This window comes from Taudactylus pleione, unplaced genomic scaffold, assembly GCF_031769625.1.
Source record: "Taudactylus pleione unplaced genomic scaffold, aTauple2 ptg000247l, whole genome shotgun sequence".
NCBI lineage: Eukaryota > Metazoa > Chordata > Amphibia > Anura > Myobatrachidae > Taudactylus > Taudactylus pleione.
In genome coordinates this window covers 1,760,244-1,786,883 of record NW_028284649.1, presented here as the reverse complement: position 1 = coordinate 1,786,883, position 26,640 = coordinate 1,760,244, and the positions used below count along the sequence as shown (strand labels likewise).

The window sequence follows — 26,640 nt, the reverse complement described above, 5'->3', positions numbered from 1 at the left end:
TATGTACTATCACTATAAAACAACTGAATGTTTCTTTAAGACAAATTCTAGTGATTTGGTGTGTTTATATGTTTCGGTGGGGCTCACACTGCATTGAAGATGGTGAGATGTGGTCTCACTAAAGTCTGCTCAGACCCTAACTGTGTGCCTGCGCCGCAGACAGCTGTCATTAGTAAATGATCCCTGGTCTCCTTCTGTTTCCTCTGCTCTTATCAGTGTCCTCCATTGATTGTTAATGTGTATCAGGCTTCTTATATGTCCCTTTATATCAGAAACATTTAAAATTAGAGAGACTAATTTTTTTTTTATTTTTTCTTTCGAATATATCTCTTCTCCCACAAAACCCACTACACACCAATCACGACTCACTAATTCCCATATGTCAACCTTGCAGGAAAAGAGTGTAAGCACCACATCAACGACAATGCTCTATTCGCAAGATAATTTGCATATATGCAAATTATCTTGCCCACAATGCACCTTGTTTGTTATTGATGCCCTCTTTTCCTGTGTTGTTGACATATAGAAATTAATAAACAGTGCTTGCATGTAGTAAGTGTTATAACTGAAAAAATATAAATATATATATATATATATATATAAAAAAGTATATATATATATATATAATTATATATATATATATATATATATATATATATATATATATATATATATTGTCTCCCTATTTCTACAGGCGTGTAAGTTGAACTACCCCCAGTGTAAGTACTAATCCACAGTATTGACCATGATCTTTATAGATTGTGGATACTCAGGTGTCAGGGTTAAGAAATAGTCCTTATGGGCTGTTTTTATTATTGTGTGTGAGACAGCAATGGACCCATGTGGGCAGTTTTACCAGTGAATTATATGGCAGAGTTAAAAAAGCATAATGCAGTGTACATTCCAATTTGAATATATGTAAATTATTTTACCCATAATGCATGTTTGTTTTTGATGCTATGTTTTCAAGCTTTTCCTGTGTATTTTGGCATTAGTAAATAGTGGTTTGCAATAGAGTAAGTTCTGTAAAAGATATATATATATATATTAAAAAGAGAAATAAAAAATATTCTCCCTATTTCTACAGGTGTCTGAATTAAACTACCCCCAGTGTGTGTTATTTTATTTTTTCAAGTAGAAGCAGTCATTGGAGGGGGGCGCCAGTCCCTTAGTTTGCCAGGGGCGCTCGGACCCCAAGATACACCCCTGCCGCAGAGTGTTCCCCAGCCTCATGCTGTCATTTGAGCCCTGTGTAACTGTATGACTCCTGCTCCACCGCATTTCCTCCACTTCGTCTGTGCGCCTAGCCCTACAAGTGTCTGCGGTCCTGTCATTCCCACCCAGGTCTTGCAGCTGCCTCTGCGAGGTGGTCTCCTTCTATTGATCACAGTTCCCTAAATAGGGTAGTTGGTTGGATCAGACAAGCACTTTCCCTAACCCTCCCTCTTCCCCCAGAGGCCAGCTGCAGACCTGGGGAAGTGCAGCAACATAATGCACCCTTGTGTGTGGTAAGCTGGATATTCCTGTTACGTGTCCCTGTTTCTGTTGCTGACTTGAAGCTGTTGTCATGTTCACCCGATTGCTTATCCAGCAGCAGAAAAGTTGTATTTATGTTTTACTGCTGGTTCCAAGCTGTGTTTCACTTGCGCTCTGTCGGCTGACAATGCGGATATAGAGCTGGCTCTTATTTCCTCGAGTTTTCAGACTCCTCGTTACCGTGTTTTTTGTAACTACGTTGTGTGTGAAGACAAACAAGTTTTGTGCTTTTTTTGTTGTTGTGATTCATGCTGTGCAAGCTCCAGTACAGTTTCCACCCACTTTTCCGTCATATGAATTTTTTGAGAGATCCAAACGCTTTAGTTTTAAAGACTTTGCCATTTCTTGAGGTTTTTTTTTTTAGGTTAGGTCCTGTGCCGACTCTTTTGCCTAAATGCAGGGCCAGATTAGCGATGGGGTGGATGGGACTACAGTGCCAGGCCTTCACATAAAAATGGGACTATCGTCATGACAGCATGGTGGTGACCAGTCACCCAGCTGGCCACAAAGTCGGCCATAATTCATAAGTATTCAAATAATATTTTTATTTTCCTCACAAAATGATGCAATTCTTCTAATTTTACATCTTTAGGGAGACATTGGGGCTGACAGTGTAGGGGGTGTACACACCCACATGGCACTGGCCACGCCGAAATACACTATATCCACACTAACGTATACTGCCCCCAGTAATACACTGTACCTATACTAATGCATACTGCCTCTCAGTAATACATTGTACCCACACTAATACATACTGCCCCCAGTATTACACTGTACCTGCACTAACGCATACTGCATTCCAGTAATACACTATACCCACACTAATACATACTGCATTCCAGTAATACACTATACCCACACTAATGCATTCTGCCCCTAGTAATACACTATACCCACACTAATACATACTGCCTTCCAGTAATACACTGTACCCGCACTAATACATACTGCCCTCCAGTAATACACTATACCCACACTAATGCATTCTGCCCCAGTAATACACTATACCCACACTAATACATACTGCCTTCCAGTAATACACTGTAGCCACACTAATGCATACTGCCCTCCAGTAATACACTATACCCACACTAATGCATTCTGCCCCTAGTAATACACTATACCCACACGAATACATACTGCCTTCCAGTAATACACTGTACCCGCACTAATACATACTGCCCTCCAGTAATACACTGTACCCACACTAATGCATTCTGCCCCCAGTAATACACTATACCCATACTAATGCATACTGCCCCCAGTAATACACTATACCCATACTAATGCATACTGCCCCCAGTAATACACTATACCCACACTAATACATACTGCCCCCAGTAATACACTATACCCATACTAATGCATACTGCCCCCCAGTAATACACTGTACCCACACTAATACATACTGCCCCCAGTAATACACTATACCCATACTAATGCATACTGCCCCCCAGTAATACACTATACCCACACTAATACATACTGGCCCAGTAATACACTATACCCATACTAATACATACTGCCCCCAGTAATACACTATACCCATACTAATACATACTGCCCCCAGTAATACACTATACCCATACTTATGCATACTGCCCCCCAGTAATACACTGTACCCACACTAATACATACTGCCCCCAGTAATACAGTAGATCCATACTTATGCATACTGCCCCCCAGTAATATACTGTACCCACACTAATGCATACTGCCCCCAGTAATACATTGTACCCACACTAATGCATACTGCCCCCAGTAATACACTGTACCCACACTAATGCATACTGCCCCCAGTAATACACTATACCCACACTAATGCATACTGCCCCCAGTAATACACTATACCCATACTTATGCATACTGCCCCCAGTAATACACTATACCCGCACTAATACATACTGCCCCCAGTAATACAGTAGATCCATACTTATGCATACTGCCCCCCAGTAATATACTGTACCCACACTAATGCATACTGCCCCCAGTAATACATTGTACCCACACTAATGCATACTGGTACTGCCCCCAGTAATACATTGTACCCACACTAATGCATACTGCCCCCAGTAATACACTGTACCCACACTAATGCATACTGCCCCCAGTAATACACTGTACCCACACTAATGCATACTGCCCCCAGTAATACACTGTAGCCACACTAATGCATACTGCCCCCAGTAATACACTATACCCATACTAATGCATACTGCCCCCAGTAATACACTGTACCCACACTAATACATACTGCCTTCCAGTAATACACTGTACCCACACTAATGCATTCTGCCCCCAGTAATACACTGTAGCCACACTAATGCATACTGCCCCCAGTAATACATTGTACCCACACTAATGCATACTGGTACTGCCCCCAGTAATACATTGTACCCACACTAATGCATACTGCCCCCAGTAATACACTGTACCCACACTAATGCATACTGCCCCCAGTAATACACTGTACCCACACTAATGCATACTGCCCCCAGTAATACACTGTACCCACACTAATGCATACTGCCCCCAGTAATACACTGTACCCATACTAATGCATACTGCCCCCAGTAATACACTATAACCACACTAATACATACTGCCCCCAGTAATACACTATACCCATACTAATGCATACTGCCCCCCAGTAATACACTGTAGCCACACTAATGCATACTGCCCCCAGTAATACACTATACCCATACTAATGCATACTGCCCCCAGTAATACACTGTACCCACACTAATACATACTGCCTTCCAGTAATACACTGTACCCACACTAATGCATTCTGCCCCCAGTAATACACTATACCCATACTAATGCATACTGCCCCCAGTAATACACTATACCCACACTAATGCATACTGCCCCCAGTAATACACTATACCCATACTAATGTATACTGCCCCCAGTAATACACTATACCCACACTAATACATACTGCCCCCAGTAATACACTATACCCATACTAATGCATACTGCCCCCCAGTAATACACTGTACCCACACTTATACATACTGCCCCCAGTAATACACAATACCCATACTAATGCATACTGCCCCCCAGTAATACACTGTACCCACACTAATACATACTGGCCCAGTAATACACTATACCCATACTAATACATACTGCCCCCAGTAATACACTATACCCATACTAATACATACTGCCCCCAGTAATACACTATACCCATACTTATGCATACTGCCCCCCAGTAATACACTGTACCCACACTAATACATACTGCCCCCAGTAATACAGTAGATCCATACTTATGCATACTGCCCCCCAGTAATATACTGTACCACACTAATGCATACTGCCCCCAGTAATACATTGTACCCACACTAATGCATACTGCCCCCAGTAATACACTGTACCCACACTAATGCATACTGCCCCCAGTAATACACTATACCCACACTAATGCATACTGCCCCCAGTAATACACTATACCCATACTTATGCATACTGCCCCCAGTAATACACTATACCCGCACTAATACATACTGCCCCCAGTAATACAGTAGATCCATACTTATGCATACTGCCCACCAGTAATATACTGTACCCACACTTATGCATACTGCCCCCAGTAATACACTGTACCGACACTAATGCATACTGCCCCCAGTAATACACTGTACCCACACTAATGCATACTGCCCCCAGTAATACACTGTAGCCACACTAATGCATACTGCCCCCAGTAATACACTATACCCACACTAATGCATACAGCCCCCAGTAATACACTGTACCCACACTAATGCATACTGCCCCCAGTAATACACTGTAGCCACACTAATGCATACTGCCCCCAGTAATACACTGTAGCCACACTTATACATACTGCCCCCAGTAATACACAATACCCATACTAATGCATACTGCCCCCCAGTAATACACTGTACCCACACTAATACATACTGGCCCAGTAATACACTATACCCATACTAATACATACTGCCCCCAGTAATACACTATACCCATACTAATACATACTGCCCCCAGTAATACACTATACCCATACTTATGCATACTGCCCCCCAGTAATACACTGTACCCACACTAATACATACTGCCCCCAGTAATACAGTAGATCCATACTTATGCATACTGCCCCCCAGTAATATACTGTACCACACTAATGCATACTGCCCCCAGTAATACATTGTACCCACACTAATGCATACTGCCCCCAGTAATACACTGTACCCACACTAATGCATACTGCCCCCAGTAATACACTATACTCACACTAATGCATACTGCCCCCAGTAATACACTATACCCATACTTATGCATACTGCCCCCAGTAATACACTATACCCGCACTAATACATACTGCCCCCAGTAATACAGTAGATCCATACTTATGCATACTGCCCACCAGTAATATACTGTACCCACACTTATGCATACTGCCCCCAGTAATACACTGTACCGACACTAATGCATACTGCCCCCAGTAATACACTGTACCCACACTAATGCATACTGCCCCCAGTAATACACTGTAGCCACACTAATGCATACTGCCCCCAGTAATACACTATACCCACACTAATGCATACAGCCCCCAGTAATACACTGTACCCACACTAATGCATACTGCCCCCAGTAATACACTGTAGCCACACTAATGCATACTGCCCCCAGTAATACACTGTAGCCACACTAATGCATACTGCCCCCAGTAATATACTGTAGCCACACTAATGCATGCTGCCCCCAGTAATACATTGTACCCACACTAATGCAAACTGGTACTGCCCCCAGTAATACACTGTACCCACACTAATGCATACTACCCCCAGTAATACACTGCACCCACACTAATGCATACTGCCCCCAGTAATACACTGTACCCACACTAATGCATACTGCCCCCAGTAATACACTGTACCCACACTAATGCATACTGCCCCCAGTAATACACTGTACCCATACTAATGCATACTGCCCCCAGTAATACCATATACCCACACTAATACATACTGCCCCCAGTAATACACTATACCCATACTAATGCATACTGCCCCCCAGAAATACACTGTACCCACACTAATGCATACTGCCCCCAGTAATACACTATACCCATACTAATGCATACTGCCCCCAGTAATACACTGTACCCATACTAATGGATACTGCCCCTCAGTAATACACTGTACCCACACTAATACATACTGGCCCAGTAATACACTATACCCATACTAATGCATACTGCCCCCAGTAATACACTATACCCATACTTATGCATTCTGCCCCCCAGTAATACAGTAGATCCATTCTTATGCATACTGCCCCCCAGTAATACAGTAGATCCACACTTATGCATACTGCCCCCCAGTAATACAGTAGATCCACACTTATGCATACTGCCCCCCAGTAATATACTGTACCCACACTAATGCATACTGCCCCCAGTAATACATTGTACCCACAATAATGCATACTGCCCCCCAGTAATACACTGTACCAACATTAATGCATACTGCCCCCAGTAATACACTATACCCACACTAATGCATACAGCCCCCAGTAATACACTGTACCCACACTAACGCATACTGCCCCCAGTAAGACACTGTACCCACACTAATACATACTGCCCCCAGTAATACATTGTACCCACACTAATGCATACTGCCCCCAGTAATACACTATACCCATACTAATGCATACTGGTACTGCCCCCAGTAATACACTGTACCCATACTAATGCATACAGCCCCCAGTAATACACTGTACCCACACTAATGCATACTGCCCCCAGTAATATACTGTACCCACACTAACGCATCCTGCCCCCAGTAATACATTGTACCCACACTAATGCATACTGCCACCAGTAATACACTGTACCCACACTAACGCATACTGCCCCCAGTAATACACTGTACCCACACTAATGCATACTGCCACCAGTAATACACTGTACCCACACTAATGCATACTGCCACCAGTAATACACTGTACCCATACTAATACATACTGCCCCCAGTAATACACTATACCCATACTAATGCATACTGCCCCCAGTAATACACTATACCCACACTAATGCATACTGCCCCCAGTAATACACTATACCCATACTAATGCATACTGCCCCCCAGAAATACACTGTACCCACACTAATTCATACTGCCCCCAGTAATACACTATACCCATACTAATGCATACTGCCCCCAGTAATACACTGTACCCATACTAATGCATACTGCCCCCCAGTAATACACTGTACCCACACTAATACATACTGGCCCAGTAATACACTATACCCATACTAATGCATACTGCCCCCAGTAATACACTATACCCATACTTATGCATTCTGCCCCCCAGTAATACAGTAGATCCATACTTATGCATACTGCCCCCCAGTAATACAGTAGATCCACACTTATGCATACTGCCCCCCAGTAATATAGTAGATCTACACTTATGCATACTGCCCTCCAGTAATATACTGTACCCACACTAATGCATACTGCCCCCAGTAATACATTGTACCCACACTAATGCATACTGCCCCCCAGTAATATACTGTACCAACATTAATGCATACTGCCCCCAGTAATACACTATACCCACACTAATGCATACAGCCCCCAGTAATACACTGTACCCACACTAACGCATACTGCCCCCAGTAAGACATTGTACCCACACTAATACATACTGCCCCCAGTAATACATTGTACCCACACTAATGCATACTGCCCCCAGTAATACACTATACCCACACTAATACATACTGCCCCCAGTAATACACTGTACCCATACTAATGCATACTGCCCCCAGTAATACACTATACCCATACTTATGCATTCTGCCCCCCAGTAATACAGTAGATCCATACTTATGCATACTGCCCCCCAGTAATACAGTAGATCCACACTTATGCATACTGCCCCCAGTAATACAGTAGATCCACACTTATGCATACTGCCCCCCAGTAATATACTGTACCCACACTAATGCATACTGCCCCCAGTAATACATTGTACCCATACTAATGCATACTGCCCCCCAGTAATATACTGTACCAACAATAATGCATACTGCCCCCAGTAATACACTATACCCACACTAATGCATACTGCCCCCTGTAATACACTATACCCACACTAATGCATACAGCCCCCAGTAATACACTGTACCCACACTAACGCATACTGCCCCCAGTAAGACACTGTACCCACACTAATACATACTGCCCCCAGTAATACACTATACCCATACTAATGCATACTGCCCCCAGTAATACACTGTACCCACACTAATGCATACTGCCCCCAGTAATACACTATACCCATACTAATGCATACTGGTACTGCCCCCAGTAATACACTGTACCCATACTAATGCATACAGCCCCCAGTAATACACTGTACCCACACTAATGCGTACTGCCCCCAGTAATATACTGTACCCACACTAACGCATACTGCCCCCAGTAATACATTGTACCCACACTAATGCATACTGCCCCCAGTAATACACTGTACCCACTCTAATGCATACTGCCCCCAGTAATACACTGTACCCACACTAACGCATACTGCCCCCAGTAAGACACTGTACCCACACTAATGCATACTGCCCCCAGTAAGACACTGTACCCATACAAATGCATAATAATAATTATAATATTGTGTATGCCCAGTGGGCAACTGAAACTTGTGCATGCGGAAACAAGCTCTGCTATAGGTGCTCTCTCCTGGTGCATGCAGCGGCCATCGGAATGCAGCATGCGATGGTGGCAACCAATGCAATCACGGCACGAATAGATATAGCATCTCCATCAGATCGGGTACATCGATGGTTGCTAATCTTCTGTTTCCGATGGCCATCTGTAAAATAAAGTTGAAGCCTTGGATGGGTGTTTGACATTGCCGGCCCCGCACCCTTCTGTGATTTATATTGAGAGACCACCTAATCCACCATGACTGTGGAGACCCCAGCTCCACTGCACTATGCTGGAAGAAAGCGCCAGGAGCTGTTATATACAACTAGTAGTCAGGACCTGACAGTGTAATTACATCATAGTACTCTCAGCTCACTGTACAAAGAGCTCAGTCAGCTGTATTAAGTAATTAGGTGCCGGATGCTGTATGCTAGTTATAAATTACTGTATTGGGAACATACAGCACAGAAACTCAGCAGACTTAAAATATATCTTTCAACCCTCAGATTTGCTGATGGTATCGCTATACTTATCAAAGTTGAAAGAAACCTAAATTGTAGCTATCTATATTTTATATATTGTTATATTTAAGTCTGTTAAAGGACAACAATCACAAAATATGAGAACTAATATATATACAGTATATACTGTATGTGTGTGTGTGTGTCTGGGTATATATATCTCTATAGATATATATCTATCCCAACTGTCAACTGTTAGAAACATGACATTTGGGAGCTGATTGGCTGAAGCACCATTTATCATACATACACAGTGACATTTATCACTCGTTTTGGCGATAAAACTCATTAGTAAATGGGGGCCAATATTTGGCCATTCACATCAGTTCCTTCCCCAGTGGAGCTTACAGTCTATGGGCCTGATTGGTGCGGGCCGGGGGCGTGGCTGCCCAGACGGAGGCGTTCCCATGGGAACCCCTACCGTCTGGGGCCGGCCCCACTGACATCACAAGTGATGTTAGTGGGAGTGCTTTCGGTTCTGTTAGAGCCGAAAGCACTCTAGGGCTTGCGGCAACGAGACCCTACCACAAGGGTCTCGTCGCAAGCCCGATGGTCGCGATGGTCTTGCGAGCGGCCAAGAGACCGCTCTAAAAAATCAGAGGGCGAGTGAGTGCTCTATCAGAGAGTCTGGCTCTGAATCAGGACCTATATTCCTTACCACATGCACACTAGGGTTCATTTTTGTCAGGTGCCAATTAACCTACCAGCATATTTTTGGATTGTTGGTGGAAACCGGAGTACCTGGAGGAAACGCAAACACAGGGAGAATATACAAACTCCACACAGGGCCGTAGTGGGGATCGAACCCACCATCTCAGTACTGTGAGGCGTAACGCTAACCATTACACCATCCGTGCATCAGTTGTAAATTTCCACCCTGCAGAAGAGAGTCTGTAAATATGCATTAAAAAAAACACATTCATTATGAAACATGAACATTTCATACTACCCAACTTCAACATAAAACGCTGCATCAGAAGGTACCGCACGTAATAATGACGGTGCCGCGGGGGGTACTTATCACTGGAGCAATTCAGCATTGCTCCAGGGCGGGGACAGCTGCTCCAAAAAGCAGCTGTCCCCGCGATTAGTAGCGCTGCTACAGAAGTATCAGCGTTATTTACCTTCCCCATGACCGGCTTCTGCGTATGAATTACCGGAGGTCACGTATGCACGAATCTGCTGGAGAGACAGTGAGGAGGTGGCGGAGGGATGCGCTCGGATCCCTCTTTGCTTCCCCGGAACTCCTTCCCATAGCAAGGAGCGGGGCTCAGACTTCTAGTGCCATCTGAAGATGGCGTTTGCTTTCGCAGGCAAACACAGTAAAAGGGTGGACTGGCATTGTTGGGCTATTTGCTATGGGGTCTGGTGATGTTGTGTTCTGACCCTGACTTCCCCAGTATTATTAACCAATGGTTGCCTACCTTTGGTCTCCTATTAACAGCAATTTAAGGCGCTGACGGGGAGACGTATCAAGTAGTAAGAGTGGGCCCATAGCAACCAATCAGCTTTGAAGTGGCATCTATAAAGTACAATCTATAAGATGATAGGCAGAAGCTGGTTGCTATGGACAACATCTCCACTGGTCCACTTCACACTCTTTTCACTGCTTCACACATGTCCCCCTGTATGTCTTCTGATCTTCTTTTAATAACAAATCATGTAGTAAAATAGGTCAATGGTGCTGGAAAACATGACTTCTCCTTTAGATAAAACATTATCATATATCTTCTGTTCTGATAAGTTCTATCATTATATTGTGAGTGTTACTATTTGTTCTGTCACCTAAAGCCCCTTTACATGTTGTTTACATGTATAACACGTGTTATATCATGAACAATTAATGCTCATTCTTCTCGTACCGATTTTTCTCCAGATTCACGCCATGACGCCTCTTGTTACTGACCCCAACTGGTAAATAATTTCAACGGACCAAAGTCTATCCCTTCCATACGTAACTTGCCAGGGTGCCCATTCTTCCCCATCATGGAGACGGACTTTGAGTATAAAAGGAAGCAACAACATGGCAATAAGCTTCTGGAACATGTAAACAGGATGCGTGGATCAGCGGAGCTCATTGACATAATCCTGGTCGCTGAGGGACAGAGGTTTCCATGTCATCGGGTGGTGTTGGCCTCCTTCAGTTCATACTTCAGGGCAATGTTCACCTGTGGATTGGTGGAATGTAACCAGACAGAGGTGACCCTCCATGATATAACTGCTGAGAGCGTCTCTATCATCTTGGAATATGTGTACACTTCACAACTCTACATCAACAACCTAACTGTCCAAGGGGTGGCCACCGCAGCCTATTTCATGCAAATGGACGACATCTTTAAAGTATGCCAGACTTACATGATGGACCACATGGACGCCTCAAACTGCATTGGGATCCATTATTTTGCTAAGCAGATCAGTGCAGACGACTTAGAGGAGAAATCCAAAAAGTATTTATACAACCACTTTAGTGAAGTTGGCCTACATGAAGAAATATTGGAGGTTGATTTTCAGCAGTTGACGGCAATGATCATGTCTGATGACCTCAACGTTTCTCGAGAGGAGAGCATCCTGGAGCTGGTCCTGAGATGGGTGAACCATGACAGGAACCAACGATCTCAGCACCTTATGGATCTCTTGAAACAAGTCAGATTGCCACTTGTAAACCCATCTTTCCTCCGAGAAACTAGAAAGAGGAATACGGTTCTCTTGTGTAACGCTCAATGCTACGACCTGGTCGAACAGGCTCTGGAAACCATGGAGAAATCCGCTCAGGTATCTCCATGCCTCAGGTATGGAATGGAGACCACTGGCCTTCTTCTGTGTCTGGGCAATAACGCCATGGGCATCAGGTCTAAATATGGAAGTTATGGAGATGCCAGCTTCTGTTTTGCTCCTACCACAGGAAAAATCTGTTACATGCCATCTCCAAAACAGGGAGAGGTTCTGGGCTCGGTCTCCACAGGTGTGGTTACAGAAAATAATGACATCATTTTGGCAGGTGAAGCAACAGCAGTCAGGTTGTCCAGGCAAAAGAATAAGCGCGTTGAGATCTGCAGGTCAGTAGACTCTTACTAAAGCTAGTGTACAATTTTAATATAGAGCCCTAGCCGCTTTTGGGCTGATTAAGACTTGCAAACAATTCGGTCTCAATTGAAACTGCACTGCATGCACGGAACCAAGGACCTGATTCAAAGCTGATGTCGGAGCAGGTGAGCGATTATTTTTCTACTGTGCATGAGCAGAAAATACTGAAAACCCTTTTGGCGCATTCGCATGCGATCCACTGAGTATACGCTGTTGCTTATGGGATCTCTGGAATTGGGAACGGTGAGGCAAAACCATGGGCGTTCCTGGCTGGTGACTGGGAGGTGGCCTGTAGTGGTCGCACAGAGCGTGCGGTCGGTCTGAATGAGGGGAGGACCTCTTGCATTTTCAAGACGTCCTCCTTTGCGGTGGTAAGGCTGTGGGTTAACACCCACAGCCTTACGACCGCCTAAGGAGATGGTCTTGACCATCGCGACGATGGTCAAGACCATCTCGACCATCGGGGCTTACGACGAGACCCTAGGGTAGGGTCTCCCTTGTCGTAAGCCCCGGAGAGCTTTCGGCTCTGTCTGAGCCGGAAGCTCTCCACTGACATCACTAGTGATGTCAGTGGGGTCGCCCCCAAACGGTAGGAACGCCCCCGTTTGGGCTGCCACCCCCCCAGCCCGCCTTCCAAACGGGGCGAGCTGTCAATCAACATCGACAGCTTGCCCCCTTTGGATCGAGACCCGCTACGACCGGCGCTGTCGGTCGTAGCGGGTCTCACGCATTGCGCACGACGGCGCCGTCGTGCGCATGCTCTGTGGGGGGCCATCGACCCGGTCCGAGCGCATCGGCGCTAACGACCGGGTCTGAATGACCCCCTCAGGACCTCATTCAGAGCCGGTCGCACAGAGTGTGCGGTCGGTCTGAATGAGGGGAGGACCTCTTGAATTTTCAAGACGTCCTCCTTTGCGGTGGTAAGGCTGTGGATTAACACCCACAGCCTTATGACCGCCTAAGGTGATGATTGCGATGGTCAAGACCATCGCGACCATCGGGGCTTACGACGAGACCCTAGGGTAGGGTCTCCCTTGTCGTAAGCCCCGGAGAGCTTTCGGCTCTGTCTGAGCCAGAAGCTCTCCACTGACATCACTAGTGATGTCAGTGGGGCCGCCCCCAAACGGTAGGCGTTCCCATGGGAACGCCCCCGTTTGGGCTGCCACCCCCCGGCCCGCCCTCCAAACGGGGCGAGCTGTCAATCAACATCGACAGCTCGCCCCCTTTGGATTGAGACCCGCTACGACCAGCGCTGTCGGTCATAGCGGGTCTCACACATGTGCACGACGGCGCCGGCGCCGGCGTGCGCATGCTCTGTGGGGGGCCATCGACTCGGTCCGAGCGCATCAGCGCTAACGACCGGGTCTGAATGACCCCCCTCAGTCTCATGTACGTGTTATAGGCGTGTCAGTGAGCGCGGATGCACTCTCAGGCTCAGGGCCACAGTCACAGAAGCCATGCTCATACGAGTTTCAGAAAGAGAAACTGCATTCTCGATTAAATGTGATGGTGTACCAATGGTGGAGTGTTCAGAACCACCGGTGGAGTTGCACCGTTCACAGTCATTAAAAGTGGGCGTCTCTGGGCTTGCACAGCCTGGCGCTCACAAGTACACAAGTTGTAGGCTGAAGCTAGCATTTGCATTTTACCGTCGCTGCGAATATCCCAATTGTGGGTATTCTTCCATATGCCAGGCTGCATGCATATATGCGACCCCAATGCCCCTATACATCCGCAGATCTGGTGTACACTTCATAGCCGCAATTCCACCTGCACGCCCCCGACATGCACTGAGGAAACCTGGCATAATAAAGGCTAAAGAGCTGTAAATACGGAGACGGAAGATAAAAAAAAAAAAACTAGTAAAAACAAGGATAAGGTAGTGTACATCATAAATACTGCCTCGGTGATGTCACTGACATCCACTGTGTGTAGGCTGCATTCTTTTGACCAACCTCAAAATGGCTGCCTCTGCAGTGTGTGTGTTGATGGGGGGGACTGCATGAATATTTTGTCCATTCACAAAATGGCTGCCTCTGCTGTGTAAGTTGCACTTTAAATCATAGGCTAAAGAGAGTAATTTTTCTATAGTAATTTTTTTAAGTAAGTTTTCTCTTCATGTACGAATTACATACAGTAGCCTGTGGCCTGAATCAGACCCGTTCGCTAGGATGCATTCGCACGCAGCCGTTAGCTGCCAAAGTATGCAAATCCCGCGATCGCTAGCAAGACATTAGCACACCCACTATGTCTTGCCGTGCGATCGCGGTATGTATTTAAACACCCACCAGCCTGACACAAGACGCCCACTTTCCCTTAGTAACATACGTCATCTCCAGGAAGTGTATTAAACAATCGGTAACATCGGACCCATACGCAGCACTTGTGGCTGACCATACCCTACCGCAAGCACTGCGAGTGCTGCTGTGTGTAATTCAGCCATGTGACGTGTACGCTGATGACTGCGTCTTAATTATGCACGCCCCTGAAATGGCGTTCAGACGCACAGACACGCCTGCGTTCGCACCAACACCCACCCGTTTCCATCGACCACCCCCTGTCACCACCCACAAACGGCACGTCCTGTCACTCATGCTTGTGGGGCATCTGTCTACAGGGTGCGAGAGGCTTCGCGATTGCAAGGACCAGTTCGCGCACGCACACTGCATCATATTGCAAACATCGGCAGGCTACGTGCGAACGCAGCCTAGCGCACGGGTCTGAATCAGGCCCTGTGTACATAGTTTGCTTCTGTCTGTATTATGTGATCCTGACTTTTCCTGTCTGTACTGTTTTACAGTTTAGAGTATTTTAAACGACAGGATATAAAGCAGAGACAATTAAGATTAAAAGGCTCTTCTGCTAAAGGGATAATATATACATCGTGTATAGCACATTTCTATGTATTTTAGCCTTTTACTTTTATTCTATTTTCCCCAAATAACAGCTATAAGGGAAAAAAACATGTAGTTTTAAAAATGAGCATTAAATTTCGACAGACTGGCCATCTAGCGCTGAGGTGGAATTATTAAAGCTGTGTAAACAATATCCGTTACGTACGGGTTGGGTACAGGATGCCAGAGCGCAGGATCCCGGCTCTCAAAATACTGACACCGGCATCCTGACTGGGTTATAATGCCAACACCTACCAGTAAGAACCCTACTCCTAAACCTAACCCTCCCTCCCCACAGCCTAAACCTAAGCCTCCCCCCTGAAGCCTAACCCTAACCCCCCCTCGCAGCCTTAGTCTAATCCTCCCCCTAGTGCAGTGGTCAGGGAACAGGGGTAAAAATGAAATTCCTGGGGGTAATGGACGGACAGTCGGGCATGCATATGAATCATTCTATAATTCATATGCATGCCCGGCTGTGCCGCAGGGAGGCTCTAAGCCGGACGCCCACTGAGATGTTATTACCAGCGGGCGCCCGGCTCCTTCCCTGCAGCGCCGCGTTAGCCGGAGGCTGGAGTTCTTTTCTGAACTCCAGCCTCTACCTCTCTCCATGCGCACTATGGGAGAGACGTCATGACGTCTCTCCCATAGTTCCGAGGAGCAGCCGGGCGGACAGGACGGCGGCGGAAGCAGGAGCGGGGATTAAGGTGTTTTTTGTTTTTTTTGTACAAGCAGCACTACTACAGGGGCATAACTATGGGGGCACTACTACGGGGGCATTATATGGGGGCACTACTACAGGGGCATTATATGGGGCACTACTATATGATTTCCTTCCTTTCAAATCAAGGGGGTAACGTCGGCGTATCTAAATATATTTGGGGGTAAAAGGTAAAAAAGTTCCCTGACCCCTGCCCTAGTGCCTAACCCTAACCTTAACACTCCCCCTAACCCTAATACTTACCGTCGGGATACTGGCCCTGGGATTCTGACTGCTGCCAGGATTCCGGCGCCGGCATCTCGCCCGCCGGTAAGATAACTACATCCCATTTCATACAAGCTTCTCACTGCTAGGTATCACAACCGAGGGAGCTACTGCTGGGAGAAGATGTGCAGCGCCGAGTACCGGGAGCTGTATACTCTGGGCAGCGTTTGCAACGACCTCTATCTGATTGGCGGTCAGATGAAGCTGAAGAACCAATATGTCATTACCAACTGTGTTGACAAGTATCTGGTGGATTGCGACAGCTGGAGGAGCGTGTCACCTCTGCCGTTTCCACTGGCGTGCCACGCCTCGGTCGCACTCAAGAACAAGCTCTATGTCGTGGGTGGCTGGACACCACAGGTTTGTGTTTCAATGTAGTTACAGATATTGGTGGCGGATGCAGGATTGGAGGCAAGTCAGCCATGTTTGCTCACACGTGGGGCCTGATTCTGATCGCGATAGATCTCGCGCTTAGGGCAGGCGATAATGCGATCGCACAGAAACGTCCTCACTTGTGGGAGCGTTGCGGGCAAGTACTGTATCTAAAACTCCGTGGGTCCCGCGTACATGGATATCTATCACTGACCAATCTCTTGCATCTAGCGTGGGGCTGATGCGAGGGCAGATACTAACGATGACTGCTGCGGCAGCAAACGTAAAATCAACGGGCGGCGCTTGTAGGCTCACATATTCCCGCATTAGCCCTATGGTAGTAAATCAGGCTTCCACGGCTGCCGGCAACTACAGACACTTTGAGTGCGACTGAGAATCAACCCCACCGTGTACATGGAAATAAAATGCTTATATTAACCGAGTTATTTGCTGCCATGCATGATGGCGCCATTCTGTACGCTTGGTTTCATACTGCAAAAGGACCTTCTGAAAACAGTCCCGCGCGCTGGCGTAATCATTCATAGGCCATCTCTGAGCTTAGCCTACGTGCAAACGCCCCATTATCACCCAATTTTGACCCTTCAGCCACAGATGGAGACACGACTGTGTTGCATATGACTCTGCATCATCTGTACATACGTGCGCTTGGCTCCGGAGCATGGTCAAAAACACACAAGATACAGGCATGTTAAATGCTGATATTCTGAACACGACAACGTTTTAACCTTGTCGACCTAAATGTATGTTGTTAACATATTGGTTGTCGACCTAACGTCCATGTTGACATTCTGACTGCTAACATTTGGAATCAGTTGACATTCTGTTGTCGACATTCAGAATGTCGACCTCCTGAATGTCGACTAGTTATACCGCATCCCTTCCAGTAGGGCATCAGCCATCACATTATTTTGCCCATGAATAGGAGTGCCAAGAGGAGGGGCCAGCCGCTGAGAGAGACAAGTCCCCATTTGCTGCATTTGGATCCGCTTTGCGGTGGTGGGCATAATTTTTTATGTTATGGCCGCGCCTCCCCGACTTTATCACGCCACCTCCGTATCACCCGGGACCTCCAGATGTCTCAGTGGCCCTGACCGTGGCAAAGAATCCTTTATGTGCCTGAAGTCATAGGCAAACGCAGGGGGGTTTCCGTCTGCCTGGAAACCCCCCTCCCCAGCACATATCATGACCACAATAGAAATAGTAATATAATAAAATGTTACTAGTGCAGCATGCTCTTCTCAGTATCACAAATGAAATGATTAGCACCACCTATGGATCTTTTAAAATGTGTCAGCCAGTAATAAATAAATATACCTGTGCACCAACTAGGAGATGTGGAAAACATGCACTGTTAGGGGTGCACTACTACAGACCATCAATAGGGTTAGTTATTAATACTGTATAATAATACAATATCCAGTACATACGGAGACCAATATGTACATATATGTCCAGGGCAGTGCTAGGTTCTTCTGCTGCTCCCTCAGACTCCCAGACTTGTTCCAATGCTCAGGAATGGTGCCCACATCTGACATAAAAATATTCAGCTCAGACAGGATGGCCTACTGCCGCATTTAATGACTTACTGTGATTGCTGGTCCTGTATATGCTGGAATTATGCAACACAATATACTTTGTATGTAACATATTAAAGCTGGTTATGCCCTCTTCATGGACTGGCTACACTCACTGTAAAATCAAGCATTTGGAAACCCCCCCTCTAGAAATCCTGCGTTTGCAACTGGAAGTTATATATTTTCCTTATAGGGTGAGCCTGTAATGAATATTCCTTATAGCCTGCGTTGTCTTTGAACACAATAGACACTTGTAGGAAGTCCTTTGTTTATTCTGCTGACATGATACTCTGCTGGTGCTGAGTTGTAATACAATGCACAGAGCTTGCAAAGCTCAATAAAACCTTTGTCATTTGTACACAGGACTCCAGAAGCCTATGAATCAAATTCCTGTAGTGTCCAGAGCCGTACGCAGACAGTGTTAACTTCCAGCGAAGAGAAAGATGTAAAGCCTTATTATAAAAGAAAGCAGATCTGACTGAATCCCAGGGTTTCTGTTATAACGGCACTGAGATTTAGCAGGTGAAAACTCACAATATATACGCAGGAGCCAAACTTCAAGGGCTAGTACAGCTATGCAAGATGATACCAGGGCGAGCAAGGTCTAAAAACTGATTTTATATTTGTCCTTTTATAAATATGTCCCTATATCATACTTACCTACTGTACTTACACCCGGGACTCGCAGGCTGATCGCTGATCTGGAGCCCAGACAGTAGATTAATTGAAGTGCGGGCGTTACATCATTGCGGCCCTGCCTCCTGCCCCAAATCACGTCATCGAGCCCCCGGCTCACCCACTTCTCTTGGGAAGTGGGCGGGATCCAGGAAGCTGGTGTAGAGATGGTCATTGATGGGGTAACCATCGGTTGGTCAATGGTTTTAACCATTGGGAGGAAACCATTGATGGTTCTGGTCTGTGCATGCGCAAGGGAACGCATGCGCAAGGGGAATGGAGTCTGCGGTCATACATGCGCAAGGGAACGGAGTCTGTGGTCATATATGCACAGTACAAAAAAGCGATGGTATTTTGGCACCGGTACTCCCCCATCAATGGTAAAACTATTTACCATCCAGAGGAAACCATCGATGGTTACTAACCATAGAAGGTCTTTAGCAAACCCTGCTCTACTCTCCCGGCTTCCCTGCAGAGCTTCCCAATATGTGGGAGAGTAGGCAGGTATGCTCTATATGCACATTGCCTGACTCTGGGCTCTATGTACTAAGCCCTGCAGAGAGACAAAGTGGATGTAGAGAAAGTACCAACCAATCAGCTCCTAGCTGTCACTTTACAGGTTGTATTTGAAAAATCACAGGAGCTGCTTGGTACTTTGGGTGGGATGTACTAAACGGAAAATGCGGTAAAAACCCAGTTTTCGGGGTTTTACCGCAGTTTCCGTATGTATGATCACCTTGCCGCCGGGTCTCTGATGCAAAAGCTGGCGTTACCTTATAGAAGCCTATGGGTTTTAACTGCATCGCTCTGCTATGAGGGATGCGATCGGATCCCTCCCAGCATGCCCAACGGCCGCCGCGTCACTCTGCGCATGCGCAGATGGACTCCTGGGTCATAAACCCTGGAAGTCCACGGCACATCGGAAGAGCTGTCCTTTGCGTTACTGATCGCATATGTTAGTACATATGCTATCAGTAGGAATGCGAAGCATGGCGGGATGTACTCCGGAAGGTTAGGTTAGGATAGTGATAAAGTGGAGAGTGATAAAGTACAACCAATCAGCTCCTAACTCATTTTTCAAACACAGCCTGTAACATGACTGTTAGGAGCTGATTGGATAGTACTTTATCACTCTCCAAGACTTAGGGGTCTGTGTACTATGTGATAACATGCTCATATTAACCCAACCCTTAATGAAATCATACCCACTTTTCAGCACGACCCCTCTCACTACTTTTCCACAAAGCACTTTGTAAGCCCTAATATATTAGCCTCCTTAACCATTGTAGCCCACCTGCGTTCTTTGCGATGATGACGCCCTAGCCCCAATCACTATCCAGCCCTATGTGTGCGTTTGCCAGTTTAAAATAGGGATGTCCATGAAAGATGACGTTTTGCCTTTTTCTGAGACACGATTTTTGGCGGGAAAAAAAATCTGAATTTGGCGGGAAAATCCGAACTAATCCGAGCCTGCACATCTCTAGTTTAAAAGAGATCTAACTCTTCGGCGCCCAAGCCATGTCAGTTCTGGCTCACACTGGGTCCTGTTAGTGCAGCCATAAGACCCGGCAATTTCTGGCCGCATTTTACATCATGGCTGATACTGATCTGCTCATTTTCGATCGTAACGTTATCGGTCATCCTGCTACCAATCAGCCCAATATCGCCGACCATAACGGATAGCATGCTGACATGCGGTTTATGAAATGAATCAAGAGTTCTAGTAGTTTATACAAAACTTATCGTGGCAGTGAAACGTCAAATACACTTCCCATCTCCATAGTTCCAGTTTACTGCAACATATCTCTAAAACTAAGGTGTGGGAGGTGGAGAATAATATAGAAACACAGTCTCCGAGCTCATTACCTGTATATCCCAAGCTGTCTGAACACAACGAGATCTGCTGAGTTTTATGACGTGCCTCCAGCCCTGGAACGGTTAAGACTTTCTGATATAATACTGACAACGTGTCAAGAAATGTGTGCGGTTATTTATAGTCACAAGACAAGGAGCAGAGCAAACCCGACCCCCTTTGTATGCCAGAGGCAACCTGGAACAGGGCAGTTTGGGCAGCCTGCGGCCATTTGACCATCCGCGTGGAAAAATTCAGCCAAGCCCGTGGTTGCTCGTGAAACATCTCGGGGGAATGATCTGTAAATTACCATTGTATCTTATTGTCAGCATAATATTATCAGCTGCTGATAACTTGCCACATTTATAATGCACTGCACTTAGGGGCCTATGTACAAAAAAATCGCAGGAGTGACGTGATTTTTTTTTTTTCAGTGTACATCGCAGCGGGGATAACAATTTTTTTACATGATTATCCCCGCTATGTACTAAAGATAACTCGCAGGGAAAACCGCTGTCCCTGCATGTTACATTCCCGGCATATCGAAGGTGAATCTGACACTGCGCATACACACACTGCCAGCTTCGGTAGCCGGATGGAGGCTGCGGGAGAGGGATGGGATACTCTCTCTCCTGTGAGAATGCCTCCATAAACCGGTTTACACCATCTGAAAATAGGCGTCAGCCAGCGGGGCCAAACATAGGGGTCAGATTGAATTCATCGTAGTCCCCATTTATAATAATGGAGACTATGGGGGTCATTCAGACCCACTCGCGAGTGGCAGTACGCTCGCAAGTGGGTCGATGGACCCCACTGCGCATGCGCACGACGGAGGGAGCTCCGTCGTGCGCATGCGCGAGACCCGGCGAGCGAAGGACTTTCCATCGCTCCGGGTCTCGCACCAAAGGGGGCGTGCTGTCGATGTTGATTGACAGCACGCCCCCTTTGGTGAGCGTGCCGAGGGCGTGCCTGCCAGATGGAGGCGTTCCCATGGGAACGCCTACCGTCTGAAGCCGGCCCCACTGACATCACTAGTGATATCAGTGGGAGTGATTTTGGCTCTGATAGAGCCAAAATAACTCCTGGCCTTGCGGCTGGGAAACCCGACCGCAGGGTTTCCCTCGCAAGTCCGATGGTCGCGATGGTCAAGACCATCGCGACCATCTTTTTGCACGCTCGTATATGCTGTGGGTGGTGACCCACAGCTATACGAGCGTCCAGGAGGACGCTCCATATTAATGGAGGAGGGCCCTGATTCAGAGTGAGCGCTCTGGTCAGAGCGTCCGGCTCTGAATCAGGGCTTATGATCTGCACCAATAGTTAATCTTTTGCAGGAGATTTCTATGAGATCTCCTGCATTAGGCTATTAGTATTTAGTATAGATAACTAAAACATTCTGTAGTTTCTGCATAATATTATGAAAACGCCTTGATAAATAGGCCCCTTAGAACTGGCAGGCCTCACACCTGGGACACAAATACTTCCTTACTGAAAGGTAAATGGCTCTGGACTGGCATGGGAAGGGTTTTCCTTCAGATACACTGTCAGTGGGTGTTTATTGATGAACCGGGTTTGCCATTAATATTAGACGTTCTGCTTTTGTCAGTCACTGCTCAAAGAAGATGGCAGCCGTGAGAGAGAGCTCAGCAAGCTCCAGTCGGCGATCTCCAGCCACACAGAGAGTATTGCCTGTCGCTTTCAAATAAGAAAATGTTTTGTATGTCATTTATTACAATGTGCCTGATTCAGAGATGTACGCTAACGTATTCGCAGCTGCTGTGCGAAATGGCGTAGCCGGCTGGAAAATTTACTGAGACGCCCACAGGCAGATTCGCAGATCCAATCAAGTGCGTACAAACACACTGTCGCTGTCGCAGGCCATTTGATAATCGACCATCTGAGTAGCCCTGTGGTCATGCGTAATGACCATCTGAACTGAGCCGTCGGAACCACTCTAACTGCGTACAGGATCGCAGACGGAGGCTGCGACACGCCCCCCAAAACGGCTGTGAAACGTCTGCGTTTTTTGGCCACCCTTCACCTATCCGGCCCCAAGCGGTCCCTGACTGTCAATCAAGCGGCAAGCGGCATCGCAAAGGTACCTTGGCGTGTGGGCAGTGCGACCATGACACATGCGCAATTGACCGATAATCGCTCAACTGCGTGACTGTGGGAGTAGCGTACATCCCGGTATCAGGCCCACTGATTTGCATTGCGTGCTAGTTACCATTCTAGATCCCCCAGAGAAGTGAGGGATGAATGTAAATGCCAGTGACAAGGAATTGTCGCAGATGCTTGGGTTGGTTGGGAGATCCCTGGGCTATATTTACTAAAGTGCGGGTTTATAGAAGTGGAGATGCTGCCCATAGCAACCAATCCGATTCTAGCTATTATCTTCTAGAAGGTGCTAACTAAATGATAAGTAGAATCTGATTGGTTTCTATGGGCAACAACTCCACTTCTAAAAACCCGCAGTTTAGTACATATACCCTTTACTCTCAGATTGAGGAACTGTGGATTAAACAGCCAAAGAGAACATACTGGGCCTGATTCAGAGGTGAACGCCAATGCAGCCATGACTGCGAATTTTTACGCAGCGCCGCTGAGCCTTTATGCTAATGCAGCAGCCGATACGATCCATACAGAGCTGCCCACTGGCTGAAGAGCTAATCCAACACTTTGCTATAAAGAAGCACCATCGGCCACTCATCGGTCACACCATCAAACATTGCGTCAGCCTTATGGAGGCGCAGAATGTACGTCTGAACATGGCCACCAAAATCAATGCAACTGCGGAGAAAGCGTCTGATTAGCCACCCCCCTGTTATCACTTAGGAACGCTCACTGAAATTGCCTATTTCTGCGTTTCCCAGCGGTAACAATAGGGACACATGAGCGGTGCTGCTAAAAATATCGTCCGCTTTTGTCTGACATCAACCCTGCATCCATCTCTGGATCAGGCCTATTGAGTCACTCTTATAAGGCAGGTTGTATTTCTGGTTCCTCAGTTGTACAGGTGAAAACTAGAAAAAACGTGAAAACCGGAACAATTGCTATTGAACACTTATAACCGCATATTTTTTTAAGCTTTTTGATACAAAAAAAGAGGAGAGAACTGGAGACCAGGGCAGAGGAGGGGGAATTGCCCAGGTTGTGCAAGTCGGGACAGCAACAGGACTAGGATTCTTGCACCTACAATAATAAATCTTCTTTCTTGCACAATATCCAGCACCATCACTACATCATCATTGGACTCCCCCACTTTAAATGGGAAGTAGTTAACGTTGGTCACATTATGACTGTTGTAATGTTATTTTAAGCATTTTAACCGTGTCAGTGGTATAATTTTAAACATGATGCTATACATTAATGTTTAAAGTTATAATGCCGACTTGGTTAACATGCCTTAAATCAGTGGTTCTCCACCTCTACGCTTACCCCCAACAGGTCATGTTTTATGGATTTCTGTCTGTGGGAGCAGGTGGGATAAGGACTAAAGGTGCCCATACAGCTGACAGGTTTTTCCACGATCCTGTGACGCGATCGGAAATGCCGATCTGCCGGGTGGAAACGCCAGCCGACCAACATCGATGTTCAGCGATCCGTCGCAGGATCGCTGAAATATTACATGTTGAATGTCCCCGATTTGACAATGTTGGATTTCTGCGATCCCACGATGCCGGGTTGCAGTATCGCGGCAATCTATCGCTGATGGATGGGCCCCATGACATAGCTAAATAGATTAACTCACCTGTGCATGATTACAGAATTCCACAAAACATGGCCTGTTGAGGGTATTGAAGTTTAAATAATATTGCAACCATGTCGGCATTGTCCCACCGACATAATGCCGACATCAGCAGGCTGGTGATTGATATTTCATTATATGAAGCACTCAAGGTTCTTAAAGATTACGCAGACCTTTTATTGCACACAAGGAAAACATTAGATTCACAAAAGTTCCTATTCACATTATAGCCTGCAGCAAGGTCAGGGTCTCAGGGCTCAGGGATGTCAGCCTATCAGATTATTTCCTTTTTCTGGCGCAGCTATAGAATATAAAAGCAGACATCCGACTACATAAGTATACTTCTATTGTGCTGTTCGCTTGGACGCATACGATTACAAAAAATGTTTGCAAGCTCAGTCCTCTCACATCAGGACAGTTGGGGGTTATGCCTAAGCCCTTAGCATTAAACCTCGTGTGTCGCTCAACCAATAGCATTGGCTGTCTTATCTAGCCGCATCTCATTACATTATCTTCTGTTCCTGTACACACAGACAGACCACCCTGACGATGAACCCGAGCGCTTGAGTAATCGCATGTTGCAGTATGACCCCATCATTGATAAATGGAAGGAACTGGCTCCTATGACGCACTCAAAATATCGATTCAGTGTTGCCGTGGTTAATGGTGAAGTCTACGTTTTGGGTAAGCTCGTACAAGCATGGTGGCCAATCAAGTGATGCACATTGAGCTACGGTATTGGGCCCAAACCAAAATGATCAGAACCCCCCCCCCCTGGATGCGCTACTGATGGGAGTTCTAGATTATTGCACAAACAGAAAACATTAGATTCACAAAAGCACCTACAAAAAGGTATCTCCAAAGTCGCACTGATGAAACAAGAACACAGGGTAAATGTGAAGCTTTTTTTAAACACTCAGGGCCTGATTCAGAGCCGGACGCTATTTGCAGACGCTCGTTCAGAAAAAGGGGCCGGATATTTAAATTGAGCGCACGCTCTTTGCGGTCTGTTGATGCCTCTATGTCTGAGCGAGCTAACAAAACAGGCGCTCGCTATTTTGTAAAGACGCCCCCTGGCCGCTCGCATCCTACGTCATCTCCGCTATTTATTAGATTAATCAAGTACAGAAAGGCGTCTGAACTGCTCGCAGTGCTTGTGGTTGGATTTTCCTACCGCAATCATGCGAACAGTTCAGGCTAAGAAACAACCAAGTGACGTGGCTAATGACGTTGCTTTGTTAATTATGCACACCCTTAAAACGCCCGTTTTGACCGTTTGGCACGCCTGCGTTCGGATCTCCACTCCCCGTTTTCAAGCACCTTCCCCTGTTACCACACACAAACGCCTCATCCTGTCACTCAAATTAGCAGGCACTCGCTATTTTGCGAGCGCTCGATTTCCGACCGCACTGACTGGTTGGCGCATGCGCATTATGACCCATACGCATGCGCAGTTGTGCGAACATCGCTTGGAGCGAACGAGCGGCCGCTTACGAATCAGGCCCTCAGCTTGGCGCCAGGTATGGATTCTATGAGATTTTATTTCAATACGCAAGATGAACGCACAGGCATCTGATATCTACACGGTACAATCTGCACAACCAATGATATCGCTGAACGATTTCCCTTGAACTTTTCTGTAGTGCAGGACAAACGATATTGGGTGTAC

At 46.4% G+C, this 26,640-nt stretch overlaps 1 protein-coding gene across 1 annotated transcript in view; it reads left to right on the top strand.

The window, feature by feature from the left end:
• The first annotated feature begins 1,442 nt into the window (after window positions 1-1,442).
• KBTBD12 (kelch repeat and BTB domain containing 12) overlaps window positions 1,443-26,640 on the top strand; it is a 91,239-nt gene continuing 66,041 nt past the window's right edge. Inside the window, exons 1-4 of the mRNA XM_088479855.1 lie at window positions 1,443-1,508; window positions 11,646-12,825; window positions 16,819-17,089; window positions 25,505-25,655. Of these exons, the coding sequence (XP_088335981.1) occupies window positions 11,756-12,825; window positions 16,819-17,089; window positions 25,505-25,655 (1,492 nt within the window). The 5' untranslated portion in view covers window positions 1,443-1,508; window positions 11,646-11,755. The remainder of the gene's footprint in view (window positions 1,509-11,645; window positions 12,826-16,818; window positions 17,090-25,504; window positions 25,656-26,640) is intronic.